The sequence below is a fragment of the Erythrolamprus reginae genome, chromosome 2 (genome assembly GCF_031021105.1).
Source record: "Erythrolamprus reginae isolate rEryReg1 chromosome 2, rEryReg1.hap1, whole genome shotgun sequence".
In the NCBI taxonomy this organism is placed as follows: Eukaryota; Metazoa; Chordata; class Lepidosauria; order Squamata; family Dipsadidae; genus Erythrolamprus; species Erythrolamprus reginae.
In genome coordinates, this window is record NC_091951.1 from 12,167,752 (window position 1) to 12,187,723 (window position 19,972).

The 19,972-nt window shown below is 44.8% G+C and overlaps 1 protein-coding gene and 1 long non-coding RNA gene across 4 annotated transcripts; both read right to left on the reverse strand.

The window, feature by feature from the left end:
* Positions 1-577: 577 nt before the first annotated feature.
* Positions 578-5,241, reverse strand: LOC139159753 (uncharacterized). 3 transcript variants are annotated; one of them, XR_011557843.1, is made up of 4 exons: positions 5,215-5,241; positions 3,896-5,116; positions 3,456-3,528; positions 578-1,974 (listed from the first exon to the last, which is right to left on the reverse strand). It is a non-coding gene; the product is annotated as an uncharacterized lncRNA (long non-coding RNA). The 3 variants fall into 3 exon arrangements; XR_011557844.1 differs by lacking the exon at positions 5,215-5,241 and having other exon boundaries at positions 3,896-4,130; positions 4,947-5,204; XR_011557842.1 differs by lacking the exon at positions 5,215-5,241 and having other exon boundaries at positions 3,896-5,204.
* Positions 5,242-8,526: 3,285 nt separating this feature from the next.
* Positions 8,527-17,519, reverse strand: LOC139159752 (H-2 class I histocompatibility antigen, Q9 alpha chain-like). The gene is made up of 5 exons (XM_070737125.1): positions 17,415-17,519; positions 14,697-14,972; positions 12,087-12,191; positions 11,364-11,407; positions 8,527-8,545 (listed from the first exon to the last, which is right to left on the reverse strand). The coding sequence occupies exons 1-3, from the start codon at positions 17,482-17,484 to the stop codon at positions 12,160-12,162; spliced, it is 378 nt and encodes a 125-aa protein (XP_070593226.1). The 5' UTR covers positions 17,485-17,519; the 3' UTR covers positions 8,527-8,545; positions 11,364-11,407; positions 12,087-12,159.
* Positions 17,520-19,972: the final 2,453 nt, after the last annotated feature.

Sequence of the window (19,972 nt, forward strand, 5' to 3'; positions counted from 1 at the left end):
ATCAGTTTTACACTTCCAGCATTTTGGATTTACATTCAGATAGATTTTGGCTAATCGTGCTGGGGCCTAATGCCACCTGTAGAACATTTTCTATTTAATAATACACATATTGGTGGCGGCACGAATAGTATTTGCACAGAAATGGAAAGAAAAGACGATACCGAAAGATACGGAGGTATTCAAAAAAATTATAGAATATGCAGAATTAGATATGATGACTAAACGTTTGAATAACCAAACCGAAACGGAATTTTACAAAATATGGGATAAAGTATATGATTGGTGGAATGTTAAAAATAGTATTAAAAATTAAATATATAAGAATAAATGATTATTTGAAAAATTATAAGATAGAATTAAATATTTTATATGATAACTAACATAGAAGCTTTTATTTTGTTTTCTTTTTGTACTACCAATAATTTGTTTATTGTTCTTTATTTATATATATATATATATATATATATATACAAGTGTATCTTTTTCTTTAAAAAAAAACATAAAGAAATTTGATCAACAATTTTAATCCTAAAAACATAGAATTAAGTTTAATGATAATGTATTTTGTAAGTGTGGCATTTCTGCTTAGATCTAGTAACAGCTAGAGTTTTTTCTTTCTGTATTAGTTAGACTTCTACGATAAGCGGAGCAATGGTAGCTCCTTAAATGTTTAATGTTGTATGTTTTTGTCTGTCCTTTTTGAAACTAATTAAAAATATTTTTTTTAAAAAGAACATTTTCTTTATACACCATTAATAAAGTAGATTTATAATGTTCCTTTCCTATTTTTCCCAATCTTCTAATTGGATCATGCAGCCAAAATTTTTCATCCAGGCTAACATATTCTCTTTCACTGTTTCCTCAATGTTATCATAATATAAAAGATAATTATACATCTTTGTTATAAATTTAATATCTTGTTCAATCAGTATTTTATCTATTAAATTATATTTCTTAGCTATACCAAATTTTACCAGGCCTGATATATATCTACTTTGTATTTGATATGTTATTCAATTCATACTTTTCCCTTCATCTTCTAATTTTTGACTGATCTTTAAGCGTCCAGTTGAGTCTAACAATCATATGTTATCTTTTTTGTTATATCTACTGTGTTGGGATGTCAACGTCTCAATTGTTGAAAGCCACCTAGGTATCTTTACATAATGTTTACTCCTTATTTTTCTTCATTTGTATAATATTGTTGCTCTTTAGCATGTGATTGAAATTGTGTGTGTCTTCTATCCTTCCCCCCCACCATAAGTGGGCATTCTTCTTTCAATCATCTCCCAAAATAATTTATGTTCTTTCAAAGACATGAAAAACACTCTTAGTTTTCTCTTCAAAGGTAAGAGAAGCAGATAAGCAACAGCTTCCACAGTGAAATTTTCTTTTTACTCCTGTGGTAGAATTAAATAAGGGGGGGGGGATTTTCCCATAAAAAATTAAGGGAGAAATATTGACGGTGTTAAAAAAAAACAGTTAGAAAGAGCCAGATTATAATATAATACCGTGTAAATGTAACATCCGGCACAAATTCCTTACAGTTAAAAAGAATAATTTTGAATTTAATGAGCAAAAAAAATGTTGTAAAAGTCAAATTAGGGATTATAAAATAGGTCTAAAGTCAAATAATTATGAATTGGGTGATTGTAAAAGTTCAAGAAGTGCAGTTAAAACCCAGATGTGCTTAAGAAAGCTGAGCAGCTGAAGGCAAAGGATGGCAAGAGATTAGACCTTCTGATCACTCCTTAATAAAAACTGCAGGCATCCAGCCCCCCCTCTTCTCTGTCTGTGCATGATTGTCCGGAGATCATCTTGGGTCATTTCTAGTCTCCCCTTTAAAAAACAGGGAGCAAAGCCACCAAATAACCAGCTTTGGTGGCAAAATCAGCTGTTTGTCGGCAGCAGGAAAAAATGATCTCTGTTCAGCACTTGATGATGGGGGAAGGTTTGTGTTCCATTTTCTAAACTCTGAAAAACATAAGTGGCACTTATACAAAGAAAAATAAGGGACAGAAAAAAAAACCCCTCCCCTTTCAATCCAAGCAACTCTGATGAAGATTTACAGTTTATCGTTCTCTCTTACAGTAAAACCAGCTACTTTTCCTCCTATTCCTCACTCCAATTCACTATGAACTCTTCTCTAAAACATGTCAATCAGCAAAAGCTGATCACAAATAACAACACAAGTTTAGAAGCTATATTACAAAGCTATTACAAGTCATGCAAAGCAGTCTGGGCTACTCTAGGAGGTCAGGCCAAAGCACAGGACCTTCTGTGGGTCTGGCTTGGTGGACATGACAGAGGAAGGAAACTGCAAAATCTCCATTCCCACTTGACTCTGAGGCCAGCCAGGGGTGGTATTTGCCAGTTCTCTTAACTCCTCAACATTTCTGCTGCTGGTTCTCCAGAACCCGTCAGAACCTGCTGAATTTCATCCCTGGCCCATAACTCTGGAAGCAAGCAGAGGTCCTCCCAGAGTCTGAAAACTGCCATATGGGAGTTAAGCCAGTGGAAGGAGGTGCCCTTACTCACTACGGGGAGCAATGGATTCCTCCCAAATCCCTTCTGGTCCAAAAACAGCCAAGTGGGGCGGGAGGCTTGATAGGCGACTCATTTCACGCCAGGACCCAGCAGAACTGAATTGAATTCTACACTGGAAATAGGGAAACATGGGATGCTATAGCTCGAAGGGTCAGGATAGGTTGCCCTGTGGAACACTTGCTTGATGCAAGGGACGATAGAAGATTTCCTGTCCAGGTGGGCATGAAGATGGTATGAAGAGTGGACTGTAGTCAGGAACAAAGCTGGAAAACCAATTAGGCCAAGTGGTACCTCTACTTACGAACGTCTTTACTGACAAACATTTTGAGATGCGAACTCAGCGTTTCAGATTTCTTTGCCTCTACTTCTGAACCATTTTCTACTTACGAACCCAAGCCCAGGTGTATGCGCTCTCTTATTCCGCATACACTCTCTTACTGCTGCAGGGATTTCCCTGACTTGTGACTGCCGCTTCCGGGATTTCCCTTTCGCTTGCTGCTGCCGCCAGGATCCCCTGCCTCTTTTTGCTTGCACCGACAGTCCGGAGGTGGGGAATCCCGGCCGTGGCAAGGACTGGCGCTTCAGCCTCAGACAAGGCTCCCTGGCACCCGCTTCCTCTGGGGGAGTCCCTTCAAGGTCCCCAAAGGAGCTGGCTTTAATTCCTCCCACCTTCCATCTCCGCAGAGCCTTTCTGATGCCTCCCTGCCAACCGCTTAGGAAGAAGAAGAGAGCGGAAAATTTGTGAGGGACGGCAGAAGAGCCCGCGTGAGAATTCCACACCGTGAAGGGAGGAACCCAGAGTGCTCTCCAGTGTGGCTGGCTCTTTTTTGGGTGATGTGTGGGGGGGGGAGTGTCCCTGAATGCCAGTAGGGAACCGGGGGAGATTCCTTTCCTTTCCCTTCACTCACGGGGATGGAGTCGCCTTGGTCCAGTCCTCAGCGAAGCGCAGGCGATGGAGACGCGGTTTAAAGGGAGGTCAATCTAAAGAGGAGCAAAACGAGTGCTGCAGGCTCTGAGGATGGCGGGGAGGCACGTTTCTTCCATCTGGTTTGGGGCTGCGCGGTTTAGTTTTCGCAGCACTGAAAACTTCATGAGGAAGTTTAGTTACCGGGTCTCTTAGCCTCCTCATTTTCTCTCCCCCCCCCCATTTCTTTACAGCTCCCTCTCTCATAAGGATTGGCCGGCTCTCCTACCGTCCTCTCTGTTCTACTCTACATTTCCCCCGCAGTTGATCCAAGCGCTGGCTGGGAAGAAACAGTGACTCTCGCCTTCTTCACAATTGACTGAATGAGGGAAAAGTGGGAGGGGGAAGGGACAACTCCATACAGCCCCCATTGGGGTCACTCACCTGTGAGGGGGCTGCTAAATGGCCTGGTTCCTCCCTGCATTGGAGAGAGAGACACAGAGTGAGAGGACAGAAAGGGAATGGACACAGGAACAGGAATGCTTTGTCCTGATCCTCTTCTCTCTCTTCACCATTAAACCTCTGCAGCCTCATGAATCTCTCAGAGCAGAACAGCCTGTTCGTTTATTTCATGCTTTAACTTCTATGACATCCATCTCTCAAAGGTGGCTCCAGGAAGCTTGCAATAAAATTCAACAAATTCCGTATAAAATATTTTAAACATTTCATTACAACCTAGATTCCCCCATCAGATCACATTGCCATTGCTCTGACAACAATATCATATCTGGTGTGTGACCACTGTCCCGAGTTGGGCCCAACATTATCTGGAAAAGGCCCATGTCCACCATGGTGAACATGAACTTCTGGGCCGCTTCCGAGACCAAACCCAGGGATGGCAGATTGAAGACTCCCAGGACCAGAATCCTGGGCAACTCCATGCCAACCCTGAGATGGTCTCCAGCACTCAGGCAGGGAGGTGGCCATGCATCAAGGAGGCTGGTACAGTGGCAACAAGCCCAACTGATCTCATGAGCCCAGATTCAGAAACATGGAATCACAACCAGAAACCTGGGGACCAAGGCCCTTAAAGGCCAAAAGAGACTCTCAGAGGACCACTGCCATCCCACCTGCCCTGCGCCCTGGAGACCGGCTGGTGCCAAACCCTCAACCCAGCTGGACGCTTCTCTGAGAGGAGAATCTCCCTGCTTGCAGAATCAGCCAGGTCTCAGCTATGCCACCTGAAGAGTCTCTAACCATTGGGGATCACGGCATTGCCAGTGGTTTTCCTATTTCCCACCAAGGAATGAAGGGCTCTTTCTCTCAAAGGGGCCCAGGCTCCACCATGCAGACTGTGGGCTGCCTTCCCTGCCTGGATGAAAGTGCCTGGAAATCCAACAGGGAGAGTTCCCCTTCTCCTTCGCAGGAACAAACCAGTGCAAGGAAAGTGGATTCTGCAAGTTCCTCCTACTTGGAAACCAGAGCAGCTTCTCACTCAGAGCAAACTTTTCACCCAGGTGGATCTTCTCATCCTCTGGGGGGTTTCTTGTCCTGGATCTTCACTCCCAATATCAGCCTGGCCCTTATGGAAAGGAGGCCTCCTTCCCCAGCTTAGTTCTTAGGAGGAAATAGCACAACTCTGCAGCTTCATCAGTTTCTTTTGTCCTTAAACACAGACACACAAACACACAATCCTCAAGTGATGGTGCCTATGAGGCCTGTTCTAAGTTAGAGATTACATGGAAGGAGGACAATTCACTCACTTGGGACTGCATTGTAGTCTTCCTGACGTCTGTCTGCAAGGAGAAAAATCAATTAAAGCTAAAAAAAAATCCACCAGAGATCGTTCAATCTCTCCCTCAGTAAGAGGAAGAACCCCAGGAGATATTTCACAGTCACTTTGTCCCATCAACAAAGACAGAAAGATCTTCAAAATACAAAATACAAATGTATCTTCTGATTTGCCCCAAGAGAGACCTGCTGCCTCCGAGATGGAGGGAGGGGAATTGGGGGAAGCAGCTGGGAGGGGAGGGAGGATCCCATGGAAATCCTTCTCTGCTGCTCTTTGATCAAAGCCTTTGAGGGGGACAGAGGAACTGGGATGCCTCTTCCCAACTCAGAAGAACCTCAGACTGCCTGAATCTCAGACTCAGATGAACCGAGACTGGAGTCCCAGCAAGAGGCTGAGATCTCAGAGACTCCCCAAGAGGGCTGGGACAACAGCACAGAAGGAGGCCCAGAAGGAGCTCCCCAAAGGGAAAGACTTGGGGGGAATCTCCCCATCTTCCTTCCATCATCCCCCCCCAAAAAGATACTTACTGAAAAACACCACAATCCCAGCAATCCCACCCACAACGACCAGAGCAGCCACAACACAGCCAATAATGATGAGCCAAAGGTTGGATTTTGAATCGGTGGATTCTGAATTGGGAGAAAGAGCAATTAAATTTGATTATTTCCTGTATCATGGTGACAATCATCAATAAAAAATGGATTTCAATTTGAGTTTTGGAAATTTGGGAATCCAATGTACGATAGGGAAACTTCTGAGCATATGCAGAGTTCTTTGAGAGGGGGATTTTTTCCTTGGGTTTTATGCTGAGCCTCAGGAATTCACATATCGTATCATAAAATAATGTGCAACTTCTTTCTTAGAGAAGCAACACAGAGTGACCTTTTGACCTTTATAGCAGGAAACCCTGTTAGTCTCTGATGGGAAAAAGCTCAGACTTGGGAGCCTCTGTTCTGACTCCTGATGTCCATCAGTCCAGCCAAAATCTGCCTTCAGAAAAGGGGCTACCAGACTCCTCCTGATTCTTCTACTTTAGGAATTGTAAAGAAAAGCAAATCTATTTCTGGTGCTCAGTGTAACTGCTGCTTTTCTGCTGGGAGGAAGAACCAGGGGAGGCCTAAGAGAGGATCTAAGGGCATTTCATCAGGATCGGCCAAGTATTGTGATGGGATTCTGTAGTTTCCTTTCTATCCCCTGAAGTCAGTTCTAGGGTCTGGTCCCTGCAGCTTCACCAACCACAAACACTGGAAAAACCAATGGATAAAAGCTCAGGTATGTTCACATCTGGACACACCTGGGGTCAGATTTCTCTCCCACCTCCCCTCCAAGCTGCCCAAGAGCCCGGCCTTTCCCTCCCTGCAGCCTCTCACCCTTCAGCTCCAAGTCCAGAGGATCCTGCAGGCCGTCGTGCTCCACGTGGCACCGATAGCGGCCCCTCTCTTTGGGGTCGATCTGGATGCTGATCCAGTAGTGGTAGGTCCCATCCACGTGGGGGCCCAGAAACCCATGGAAAGTGTCCTGCAGCCAGACCTCCCCGTCCCTCGTCCAGGAGGCATCGATCTCCCTGGGGTAGAAGCCGTGGACCCGGCAGACGTGCGTCTCCATCCCATCCTCCACCTCCGTCCTGCTGCTCACCGTCACCACTGGAGGCTCTGCGGAAACACCGGAATTGACTCTGAGCCCCTCCAATGACTGAAAGGTGGGTGAGAAAATCAGGGGCAGGAAACTCTCCCCCTATTTCCCCCTCCACACCTGAAGCATCTCAAGGGGTTTTGGGAAATGCTCCAAATCTGGAAAACGCTCAACCACAAGAACTCCTGATTTTGAGTCCTTCCCAGGGACTCAGCCTGAAAAACCTCCCGCAGCAAATTGAGGGTCCAAGGAAATTCCTCTCTGTCTGCTTTGAACTGTGGCTGATCTTGGGCTGCTCCCTTCAGGGGAGGGAGAGTGGAGATGGTCTCTTAGGTTCCCTCTCAAAACAACCACAACACAGAAGATTCTCTCTACTTTCTGCATCCTCTTCTGCCCCCCTGAATCTGAGGCTGCTCCAGGCCTCTTTCCAAGGGACACAACCCCAATTTTAAGGGGAAGAGAGATCAAAGGGAATCTCACACTGGTCAATTTGTCTCTGAAAGGGGGGGGGGCAGAGAGAGAATGATGTCAATGGGAAGAGAGAGGGGGTCCTCTTCCCCAAGCAGGGAGGGGCTGTTGGCAATCATCAGTGGGGGGATTCCCCCATTGATCCTAATCTCATGCAGCTGATCCTGGAGGGATCAAGGACCCCAGGAGGGAAGGGAGAGACTGAGGAGGGAGGGTTGTTCTAGATGGTAAATTAATAAAAAGTCCTTGGGAAAGATTATAAGGTGAGTCCCCCTGTGGGGGGAGGGCTGTTCCCGAAGGTGGGGAGGGGGTTGTTTTGAGAAAGGCTGACTGAGAATTGTGGGAACCTTTTTGAGGCTTAAAAGAAAGATTGAGAGAAACTTTGCTTCCCCCTGAGCCCCCCCCGAAAGAAATGAACCCCTCATCCATGGCCCTTATGCGAAAGTGGGGACACTGATAATGTCTTCTTAATGGTAGAACTGAAGCCCCCTAGTGGTGGGGGTGGGAGGTGCATCATCAGATGCAAGGCAGGGAGGGAGCCCCCTATGGGATGTGGGGAGAAGCAGAGTTAATGGGGGGGAATTAAGGGCACCCACCACTCTCGACTACAGTTTGGCTAATGGGGGTTTCATTGAATGGCCCCAAATGGTTCCCTCATTGTGGGCAGTGAAGAGGACACCCTCAAGGTCTCTTCCTGCCTGACCCACCCAGACACCTGCCAGGCAGAGGCTGCATTTCCTGGTCCACTGAATGGCTGCCTGGTAGTGAGAACCAATCAGCGCTTCCCGTGTCCTGGAGAGAGGCTGGGGGGGGGGGATTCCCACCAGGGAGAAAACAGGCTGCAGACCAGGGATTCAAACGGGTTGAATGTGTCCAAGAGATCCGGCCATAAAGGAGGAAAGTCCAGTCTCCATTCAGATGCTCACCTGTCCTCAGCAGTGTCTCATTCCCATAGGACAGGTACTTCTCCAGCCACTCAATGCAGTATTCCTCCAGGTAGCCTTTCCAATACCGATTATATCCTGGTAAACCATCCCATTTCCTCTGGGTGATCTGGGCCTGGGGATCGGGAGCCACCCAAGTGAGGGTCTTCTTGTCGAAGGTGATGAAGGTCCTCCCGTCATAGCCATCCTGATAAATCCCTCCTTTCTTTCCATCACTCCAGAGCTCACAGCCTAACATCCGCTGCAATGTGTGAAACCCTATAAGACAGTCAGAAGGATGGTTTCCGTAGTCCTGAAGATAGACAGAGCTGCCCCCCTTCCTGCAGGGACTTTGACAGAGGCACTGACACCCCCATTTCCTCCCCAGAGTCCAAGGGAAAGAAAGCCCCCAATCACTAACCTCCCTTCCCCCCTCCCTCCCCCTCCCTCCCTGCATTCCCCTCCCCCCAGTTCAGAGTCCCTGAACCTTCCCAGGAAAAGGGAATCTGGAAAAGGCAGCAGAGGATCCCAAGGGAGACGGAGAGAAGGAGGAGTGGAAAAAGAAACAGAGGGACGGAGATCCTTCCATCTTTCTCTCTGCTGTTCCTCTGGGGGGAAAGGAAGGGATCCCAGAGAGGGAACAGGAGCCTGGATCTGCGGCTACAAAGAGGGACTGAGAATCTGGTGGTCTCTTTTTTTCCCCTTCAAATATTTTTATTGATTTTTTTAAAGTAACAAACACAACAAACAAAACATATAACACTTAATGGAGCTCCACTCGCTCCACTCAGAGTAGAAGTCTTCATATAAAAATAAAGAATTTATCTGTAAAATACTTATTGTTATATAAAATAAAAATTTCAATCTTAATATGAATCTAAATCAGTATCAAAATTTATAAAGATATATATGAAGAAGAAAAAGAAATTTTATGCAAAAAACAAAGAGAAAAAAAAATAAGAGGAAAAAAAAAGAAAGAAATTTATGTTTATACTAGTAATTACCATCTAATACAATTCTAATACTAAATTCAAATATAGTAATAATATAGCAACACATGTATCTCTTATTCCTTGTTTCCCACCAGATATATACTTTCTGCCAAATATCATAAAACTCTGATTCTTCTTGATTATTTAACCGTCTCGTCATCATATCTAATTCGGCACAGTCTAAAATCTTCTTAAGAATATCTGTTTCTTTTGGAATCTCACTATCTTCCCATTTTTGTGCAAAAACTAACCTAGCTGCTACTAATATATGAACTATTAAATAATATATATCTTTTTTGTATTTATAATTTGATATGCCCAATAGAAAAAATTCTGGTGCTTTCTTAATATCTAATTGAGTTATTTCTTTCAGCCATTTTTCTATTATGTTCCAATACTCTTTAGCTTTTGGGCACGTCCACCAACAATGATAGTAGCTACCTATTTCTATTTTACATTTCCAGCAATTAGGCGAATTAGTTTGGTACATTTTTGAAATTCTACTTGGTGGTAAGTGCCATCTATAAAACATCTTGATCTGGTTTTCTTTATAGGCAGTTGACTTTGTTATTTTCCAGTTATACGTCCAGACCTTTTCCCAGGTATTCAGGTCTATCTCTCTGTTTAAATTTCTACACCAACTGATCATGTTGTCCTTTAATATCCATTCTATATTTTTACTATTAATTAGAAATTTATATGTTTTCCCTATCAATTTTCTTTGATCTGTGGTTAGTAATTTACCTAATATATTATTATCCTTCCTAAGTATATATGTTGTTTTATCTTTATGGAATCTCGACTTGATCTGTGTATATTGCCACCAGTCTATTGCCAGGCCCAATTCCAACAGTTCCTGCTTTGTTTTCAAGTTCCACTGGTTATCTACTAAATCTTTATATTTCCAGATCTTATCCTCTTGTAATAAATTTGGACTTGTACTTCCCTTGGTAGGTTGTGTTTTCTCACATAGCTAGTTGAAACTCTGTAAATTTCGTCAATCTCTTTAATTACATCCTGAGGATCCATCTGTAGAATTTCACCCACTATTTCAGCCATTTTCGAACCTAAGTTTTCATCTTTTTCTTCGTGCACATTTTGGAACCTCAGCCCATGTGAGGCTCGTTGTAATTCAAGATTGGTAATGGCTTCATCAAATCCTCTGTTGGCCACTATACTGTGATCCTCGAATGCATCCATTCTCTTTTCGGCTTTCTCTATTTTGTCGTCCACCTTCTTCTTCCATTGTTCATTTTCTTTTAAGGTTTGCTGCATCGCTTCAATTTTCCCGTCCATTGCTTGAACACTTCCTTTAAAATTTTCCATCTCAGACTTCAAATTGCTCATTTCTGCTTTTATACCTTCATAGTGTTTCTGTGCCTCTTCCCGTGCATCATCTCTGTTAGCTTGCATAGAAACTTGAAGCAAGGCCAGTGTATCTTGAATAGTCTGCAAAGTTGGTTGTACTGGAGTTTTTTCTTTTTCTTTCTCCTTGGCCAGCATACTTGTTATTGTTCTTTGTGGCAGAGAGGATGGTGATGGAGAAGGGGAGCTTTGTGGTGTAGCAGTTGGAGTTGTAGATTGCTTCTTTGAAGTTTTTATAATGGTCGAGGTGGTGGACATCTTCGACGCTTTTCTAGGTCTTCTAAAATCTGTTAGTTTTAATCTTGTCCAAAGTGGTATCAATTTAATAATCGTTCAATCTTTAATATTACTATTGTAAAATTAATATTAGTATTAAAATTTAATAAAACAGAAAGATTTAAGAAAAAAGAAAAAAAGATACGAGGAGGAATATATCAACAATATAACAATATATCAATATATCTAATAGTGTTCAAAATACCTTCAATCTTATGTGAAATCAATTTCAATTAAAAAGAAAAAAGCAATGTGTAGTTATAATATCAAATAGTTTCAAATAGTTTCAAATAGCTAAGTCTCTAATAAACACTTACTTAAAATCTATTTAAAATAAGAATACTTAAAGGAATAAATCCCCCCCCCAAAAAAGAGGAAGGAAAAAATAAAAAGGGAAAGGTGCAAGTCTAATTAAAAAAAAACAGTTAAAAGAACAGTTAAAATAACAGTTAATAAGCACTTACAATTCGATATGTATGTATTGTATCAATCTAAACAACCTTAGGACCTAGATGAAAGGGAAAAAAAGAGTAAAGAGAAAAACAAAGGATAAAGAAACACTCACGTAATATCAAAAAATATATGAGGGGATAAAGAGGTACGGGGGCAATCAAACAAGGGAGGGGGGAAGAGGGAAATTTAGCAATTCATTTATAGACTTAAATGGAGAGGGGAAAAAATCCAAAATGTATTTATGTTCTTTAGTTGCTCTTCTTATGGTTGGAATGTATCAGTTAAGTCAATGTTCAAAGTTCCAGTATCATTTAATTCATTTAATATTTGTAGATCCAGTTCCCAAAATATCAAAAAATACCAAAAATAATAAAAAGAAGGGAGGCAGGTTTTAATTCCAAATAGTCCCAATAGTCCAAATAATAATCCAGATAGTAATTCAAATAAATCCAAATAGTAATTCAAATAAGTCCAAATAATAATCCAATCGGTTCAATAGTCCAAGTAAATAATCCAAATGGCACTTTGATTTCAGGTAGGAAAAAAAAAAAGTATCCTCATTAGCAATACTTCTCAGGAACCAGCCCACAAACAAAAAAGAAAGTCAGAAATAATGCTCTACAATCCAAACAGAATATAATATTCAAAAAGGAAAAAAGAAGAAAAAAGTAGTAATAATAAAGGCAAAGAAAAAAAAGAGAAAAAAGAGTCAATTTAACGTATTTAAAACTAACCCGTCAGCTCCTTTGTTCTTAAAATATTAATCCTCCATCTTGGATATTAGATCTTATTTCTTCTATGTTGCAATCAAACACTACGAACGTCTCGTACACGGTCCACTTCAAGGCAAAGAGAAAAAAGGAGTATTATATATAACTTAAACAATTCTTATTCCCTCGATTTCGATGATGGGAGAAACCTTCCAGGAATAATGTTCAAAAAAGAGTTTTAAGTTGGTGTGTTTTTGTTGTTGATTTTTTTTGCTGCTTTAAATTACGTAAGCTACAGCCATTTCCGCTTTCTTGAAGTCCGCTCACGTAGGCAGAAATTTCTCTTATTAATTAATCTTCTTCGCCTTATTTCTAGTAAGTTCAGTTATTTATTATTTATTCGTTTGTGGGGAGTAATAATCACAATACCTTTTGTCTTCGCTCTTTTTTTAGACTTCTTAGATTCTTTCTTTATACTTCCTCTTTTGTGGAGTTGCCGCTATGGCCGAGCGCCGAAAGGATCCGGTCCCGGATCCTTGCGCTGGCGTTGCGGGGCAATCCTGCACCTGGGGGCGGCGGCGAGCACCCCCTCCGACGCAGGGAAACCCCCTGTTCTTGACTGGGCTCTCCGTGCCCAATCACACCGCTGGAAACGCGACCGCCAAGGCAAAAACGGAGGTCTGGGGACGGAGCTCCGTCACCAGCCTTCCGACGCAGCTCGCAGCCACTGGAAGTTCTGGTGGTCTCAAAGAGGATCTGGTTGATCTACATAAAAGCTTGCAGGGATCCCTGTGACCATAAATCTTGGTCTACGTTCACAAATAGCATCAAGTCAAAAGGGCTGGTTCCCACTTTGGTCTAACCAGAAACAAACCATGGTTTAGTGCAATGTGAGAATGAAGCCTTGAAGGGCCACAAAGGAATATTTTCCTCAGCAACAGCAGCAAATGGCCCAGTCTGATCTGGACACCCGAAGGGTTATTGGCCTTTGAAATGAGCTTGAAGTCTTTGCAAGGCCCTGGAGAAGATATTTAGACTTCAAGTGACCAGATTCTTGGATTTAAAACTAATTTGAACGTTTGAAAAAACCAAAAGAAAATCCTGAAATGTTTCTCCTCCTGTTTGGGCTTGAGAGGGAGGAAGGACGCCAGGAACTCTCAAATCTAAGGGAAAAACCACCTGGAAGGACAGTTGAACTAAACTGACCAGTGTTTTCCCTCCCTTTCCACACCCAGGAATGTCGGGTGAGGGGATCCTTTCTCTGCATCTTCTGCTCAGCCAGAGATCTTCCCTTTGGAGGAAGAGGAAGATCCTCGTGAGCTCCAGCCTGATCCTTCCCTCGAGAGGAGATTCCCTGATCTCCCCATGGGGAAAATGGACTTTTATTTAATTTTCTTTGATTAGTTTCCTTTTGCTCCTTTACTTTATGTTACCTTCTACTAGTTTTTATCTTTTGTTCAAAAGGTTTAATGCAAATTATATTTAAAAGTTTAAAAGGCAAAGAAGGTATCATTAAAATTGTATGGAGAACCCAAGAGAGGCTGATGTCCCAAAGCCTTTACATGAATCAAGGCAGAGCAACCACATCTGGAATACTGGGAGCAGTTGTGGCCCAAAGACCCCCAAAAGGAGAGGAGGGAGCTGGAGAAGGTCCAGAGGAGGCGACTCAGGCGAGGGGAGGGGGGAAGCAGCCCCCCTTTGAGGAAAGGTTGGGACATTTGGGGCTCTTTAGCCTGGGAAGGAGGCTCCCACGAGACCCACAGGTGCTTTCAGCCCCTGCCCCCAAACAAGGTTCCTTGAAGGTGAATCTTGTCCCCCAAAGGTGGCAGAAGGGGGGGGCAGCTGAAGAAGGCCTCCCCCCCCTCCAGGGCAGCCCCACCAAGAGGGCAGGGCAGGAGTTCAGCTTGAGGGACCAAGGATGGGAAGCCACGAAGGCTCTGAGAGACTCTGGAAGGGCCCCAAATGGAGGATCCTTTCTTCTCTGTCTTTCCCTCTCAGGATTGGGAGGATCCTGGCCCTGTGCCCCCCCAAGAGCCCCCACCCCATTTGGGTCTTCCTGGCCCCTCCTTCCAACTGGAGGGTGAACAGAAGCTCCTGGCATTTGGGGGGCCCTCGTCCCTCCAAAAAGGGGGTGAAGGAAAGAGGGATCTGGTCATCCCAGGTGGATCTGCACTTGATCCCTTATTTCTCTGAGGTGGAAACAGAGAGAAGGAAGAGGACCTGCTTGCCCCAGAATTTAATTAGGATCCACTGCCTTTTTTTGGAGTGTGGAGACCTGTGATTCCCTCCCTCCCCCACAGCAGGAGATCCACCAAGGTCAGACCCTCCAACTTTCATGGGGGGGAGGGAGATTTCGGTCTCTTTTTATCTAATTTTGTATCAATATCAACATTCAGAAAGACAGATGGATAAATTTAAACAAGTTTTCATTAACTGCAATTGGCAGAACATGTCAGCTATGGAGGCAAGGACAATCTTATATGGATTTTAGAAAAAGAATAAATATATTAAAAAAGACTGTTTAAAAGGTGTGGAAGCAGCCTCTCCCTTTGAAGGGACCCCCCCTTTCTCCCCCCCTCTGGTTCCTGGGGAGGGGAATATGGGGCTAGAGGAGCCACCTGACCTATCACTCACCTTCACTCTGATTGTAGCGATTCCTCAGAATCTCCAGGTTTCCTCTGAATGCCTCCTCATGGACACGTAATATCTGGGTCTCTGCCTCCCAGTATTGGGGATACTCCTTCCCCACCTTCTCCATCCAGGAGACTCTTGGCTGCGACTTCCGGCTGTGGCTGTCATAGTAGCTGAAGAGTTGATCATCCACATAACCCAGAGAGACAAAGTGGGGCAGCCCCTGACTAGGCTCTGAGATGGCGGTGATGAAATACTTCATGGAGTGGGAGGAGGCGCCTGGAAGGGACCCAGAGGGGCAGAGTTAGGGGGATTCAGTCAAGGACCCAGATGCTCTATGGGGCACAGAAGGCCCCATTCCCCGGTCTGGAAAGAAGGAAGAAGAAGAAGAAGAAGAAGAGAAAATGAAGGGGGAGATGATGGGAGAAAAATAAAACAAGAGGGTGGAAAGAGGGAGTGAACGAGAGACAAAGGAGCATCTTCTGGAGGGCCTGAAAGGAAAGTAGAGACAAAGAGAGCGCAGGACCCACAAAATTTATGTGCTCCCCTCCAATTGTTCCCCACTTCCAGCAAGGCCTTCCTCCACCCTCCCTTCTGCATTGCTCAGTCTCTGCCCCAAGGAAGCTGCAGGGGGGCACAGGAAGAAGGGGGCTCCATCCTCAGAAGCTCCAATATGCAGCAGCAAACCCCATCTGGTCCCCCCAAGAGGAAAAAATAACATTCTGACTTCACTGAGGCCCAACATGGGTTGTTAATAGGTTCAGATTTGAGGGAGGGATATTATAAAATGGGGAGGGGGGAATTCGGGTGAGAACAGAGGCCATGGGATCCTTACAGGAAACCCAAACTGCTTCCCTGGGATTTATGGGGAGGTGAAGGGGGGAGCGAAGGGGGGGCAGCAATGATGCAATGTAGCCCTCCCTGGATCTTCCCCCTCCCCCCCCGACTGGGAAACCCCCCTCTCATCCCAGAGTTCAGGCATCCGAACAGGGATTGGTTTTGAACCAGGGACTCAGTGGGGCTCAACCCCATACCTTCAGCCATGGAGGCCCAGTGGATAGAATGCAGCATTGCAGGCTACTTCTACCCACAGCCAGGAGTTCAATCCTGACCTGCTCAAGGTCTTCCGAGGTTGGTAAAATAAGGACCCAGATTTTCAACTGCTTTGAGTGGGGTGAAAAAAGTAACCTATGATCATTTTTCACACTTACGACCATTGTAGCATACCCATGTTCTTCACATGATCAAAATTCAAACACTTTTGATGACTGCAGGGTCCTGGGTCATGTGATTCCCTTTTGCAACCTTCTGACAAGGAAACTCAATGGGGAAACAGATTCACTTTAAAACTATGTTAGTAGTTTAACAACTGCAGTGATTTGCTTTAAAAAATTGGCAAGAAAAGACGTAAATTGAGGCAAAACTCACACATTTCCCACTTAGCAACTTAAATTCTGGGCTAAATTGTGGTCACAAGTTGAGGACTAGCTATATAAGTCCTAAGGAATGATAACATACAGGGTGCGTTCCAAAAGTAATGCAATTATTTTTTTAAAAGTAATTTATTGAACAGATTTGCACAAACACTTAAAATTCTTCAAAGTACTGTCCTAGGGCCTCTACACATTTTTTCCAGTGGCTCTGCGTCAAGACCGGTGCGAGCCCTGGAAGGTGTCTTCGGGGACCTCTCAGAAGGTCTTCCTCACGGCTGATTGGATCTCTTCTATGGATGAAAAACCGGTTCCTTTCAGGGCTGGGAACAAAAAGAAGTCTGATGGGGTGACATCAGGACTATGGGGGGGGGCAGCGTTGGCACCTGGCCAGGAACTCGCGGACTCGTAGCGTGTTGTGGCCAGGTGCGGTTTTCATCCAATGAAGAGATCCAATCAGCCGTGACAAAGACCTTGCGAGAGGTCCCCAAAGACGCCTTCCAGGGCGCATACCGGTTATGGCAGAGTCGCTGGAAAAAATGTGTAGAGGCCCAAGGACAATACTTTGAAGAATTTTAAGTGTTTGTGCAAATCTGTTCAATAAACTACTTTTTTAAAAAAATAATTGCATTACTTCTGGAATGCAAACTGTAATAATATTAAATTTTAAATATGTTTAAGCATTGGGGGCTTCTGGAATGGAGGAAGGAACACCTGGGGAGGCAAATCCCTGCCTGTCCCAGAAAAAAATGGGGGGACTTTGGGGTTTAGGATGCGGTGGGAGGGTGAGGATGCAGGAGAAAGTAAAAAGGAAGAGAGGCTCTTATCCTCCTGCATTCACACAGCAGCCTTATCGCGACCGCTCCTTTCCACCAGCCCCCGCCTCTGCCAATGCAGGGAACCGAGAAACAAGCCGGGTCCACCCAGCACCGGAAGCCAGATCCAGGCGGAGGGGTCGGGCAAAGGCAGCAGGGAAGTTTGTGAACTGATCTGATCGCCTGCAAACTCCGCTTTCCAACAATCTCCACTTTGGGAGAGGGAAAAAACTGCCCTTGGGGGCGCCCAGGTAGACTTGATTGACATCTGGAGGGTCCACCCACGTCGTGTTTTCAAAGGGGCTCTCCTGGAGGGAGGGAACTTTGGGGCCTAATCCTAGAGTGGCCAGAGGGGGGGCGGACTAGAAAGAGGACCGAATCAGGATTCTCCTTTTGGGAAGATACTTTTTTGGGGGAGTAGAGAGAGATTCCCTGGCAGATAAAAAGGGCGACCCCCCCCCCTCAAGAGGACTCACCGAAGCAGCTCTCTCGGAGGGAGACCGCCACCAACACCAGGAGCAACAAGGGCGCAGAGCGCAGAGCCATCCTGGCCTCGATCCTCAATCTGCGCCCCGCTCAAGTCTCCAAGATCCCAAGAGGGGCTGGGGGGGGGGGGGCGTGTCAACAGCGCAACAATCCGGAGCCCGCTGGCGATTGGGCGAACTCAACCAGTAGAACAAAAGGCACCCCACATTCGTCATTGTTGCTGGGCAGACCTGCAGGTTCAAACGGCGAGAGAGCCACGGAAACGGAAATTCCATCAGGAAATCCCCTTCCAGGGACTCCGCCTCTTGGGGAGGGGCGGGACTTCGGGCCGGGGGAAAGCGGGAGGAGGATCTGAACCTTGAGGGGAGGGGGGGGAGACCCCGCACAGGGGGACCTGCCCCCCCCACCCAAAACCCCAGGCAGTCTTGGATTGCATCAGCCGAGGAGAACATCCAGGTCGCGAAATAAGTCACAAATGTCGGTTTCCGTTGCATTTAGTGAAGCCGCACTTTGAATGATAGGCCCAATTGATTACCACGATACGAAAAACCCTAGAAAGTCTGCAGAGAAGAGCAAGAAAGACGGGAAAAGATCTGTATGGTGAAGAGACTGAAGGAGGGGGTATTTCCAGCCTCTGGCATAGAAGGATTGGGGGGGGGGGTATGAGAAGTGTTTTCCGGTACTTGAGGGGCTTTTGTGGGGGAGGGGTTGACTTCTCCAAAGCCCCAGAGGACAGGAGAGGAAGCTTCGTAAAGAAAGACCCGAGCTAGAAGTAAGGAGGACAATTAAGCAATCGTGCTATGGTCACTCTTAGAAAAGGGTTCAGTTGACCTCTCCCCTTTTCTGAAACTTCTGTAAGGGACCTACATAAGCACACCATTGTGCCTATTGTCTTCTTTTATTATTACTTTCTATGTTATGTTTATATAAACTATCCTATACTTGATTGACAAATAAATGAAATCAAATAAAGCAATGGAACAATTGTCCTCATGGAGTTGTGGCTGCTCTATCACTGGAGGGTTTCAAAAACAGACTAGACAACCTTTTGACCAGGATGATGTATAAGCTCTCGTGACTTAAGTTGGAGGTTGGACTAGAAGGCCTCCGAGGTCCCTCCCAGCCCTATGATTCTATGTTGCAGGTCCGAGTGATCTTCGATCTAAATGAAAAGGCTCAAAGGCTCTTGTGGCCTGTCAGAGGGGGGGTGTCTAATCAATAGAACATTTCTAAATTTTTTATTCAGAAGAAGGGACTCAAATACAGATTTGACTAAATGCTTTAAAGCGTCTCCAACCTTTTGGCTTCTCTGGGCAACACTGAGTGAAAAGGATGGGCTGCATATGAATTATATAATATACAGTAGTTAATATATACTTTTTAATTTTTATATTATTTATTATAACATTAAAAGTTTTGTGGGACTGCATTATTAGCTGGCCAAAGCTAAATGTGACTCTCACGTTGCAGGTTGAAAACGTCCACTTTTTAGGCTCTGGAAGATGGGAGCTCTTGAGGGCATCTGGGAAGCCAAAAAGGAATTGGGGTAAAAGACCCCCCACTCCCTTTTCACTAAATGAACTGTTGTAAGTCCTCAACTTACAACAGTTCATTTAGTGACCATTAAAAGGTACAACGGCAGTGAGAAAAAGACACATGACCATTTTTCACACTTATGACTGTTCCAGCATTTATTTATTTATTATTATTTATTTATTATTTAGATTTGTATGCCGCCCCTCTCCGAAGACTCGGGGCGGCTCACAACAAAATAGAACAAATCATAAATAATCAGAAAACTTTAAAATTTATACAAGATTTAAAAGAACCCCATAAACTAACAGACGCACACACAAACATACCATGCATAAATTAAACATGCCCGGGGGAGGTGTTTCAGTTCCCCCATGCCTGACGGCAGAGGTGGGTTTTAAGGAGTTTACGGAAGGCAGGGAGAGTAGGGGCAGTTCTAATCTCTGGGGGGAGTTGGTTCCAGAGAGTCGGGGCCGCCACAGAGAAGGCTCTTCCCCTGGGGCCCGCCAACCGACATTGTTTAGTTGACGGGACCCGGAGAAGGCCCACTCTGTGGGACCTAATTGGTCGCTGGGATTCGTGCGGCAGTAGGCGGTCTCGGAGATATTCTGGTCCAGTGCCATGAAGGGATTTAAAGGTCATAACCAACACTTTGAATTGTGACCGGAAATTGATCGGCAGCCAATGCAGACTGCGGAGTGATGGTGAAACATGGGCATACCTGGGTAAGCCCATGACTGCTCTCGCAGCTGCATTCTGCACGATCTGAAGTTTCCGAACACTTTTCAAAGGTAGCCCCATGTAGCATCCTTATGCTCAGGTGATTTCCATTTGGGTGCTTGGCAACTGACTCATATTTATGACGTTTGCAGAATCCTGTGGTCACATGGCCTCTTTTGCAACTTTCTCAAAGTCAATGGGGAAACCAGATTCACTTAACCGTGTTACTGATTTCACAACTGCAGTGAATCACTTAACAACAGCATGAATGCTCGTAAAATGGGGCAAAACTCAC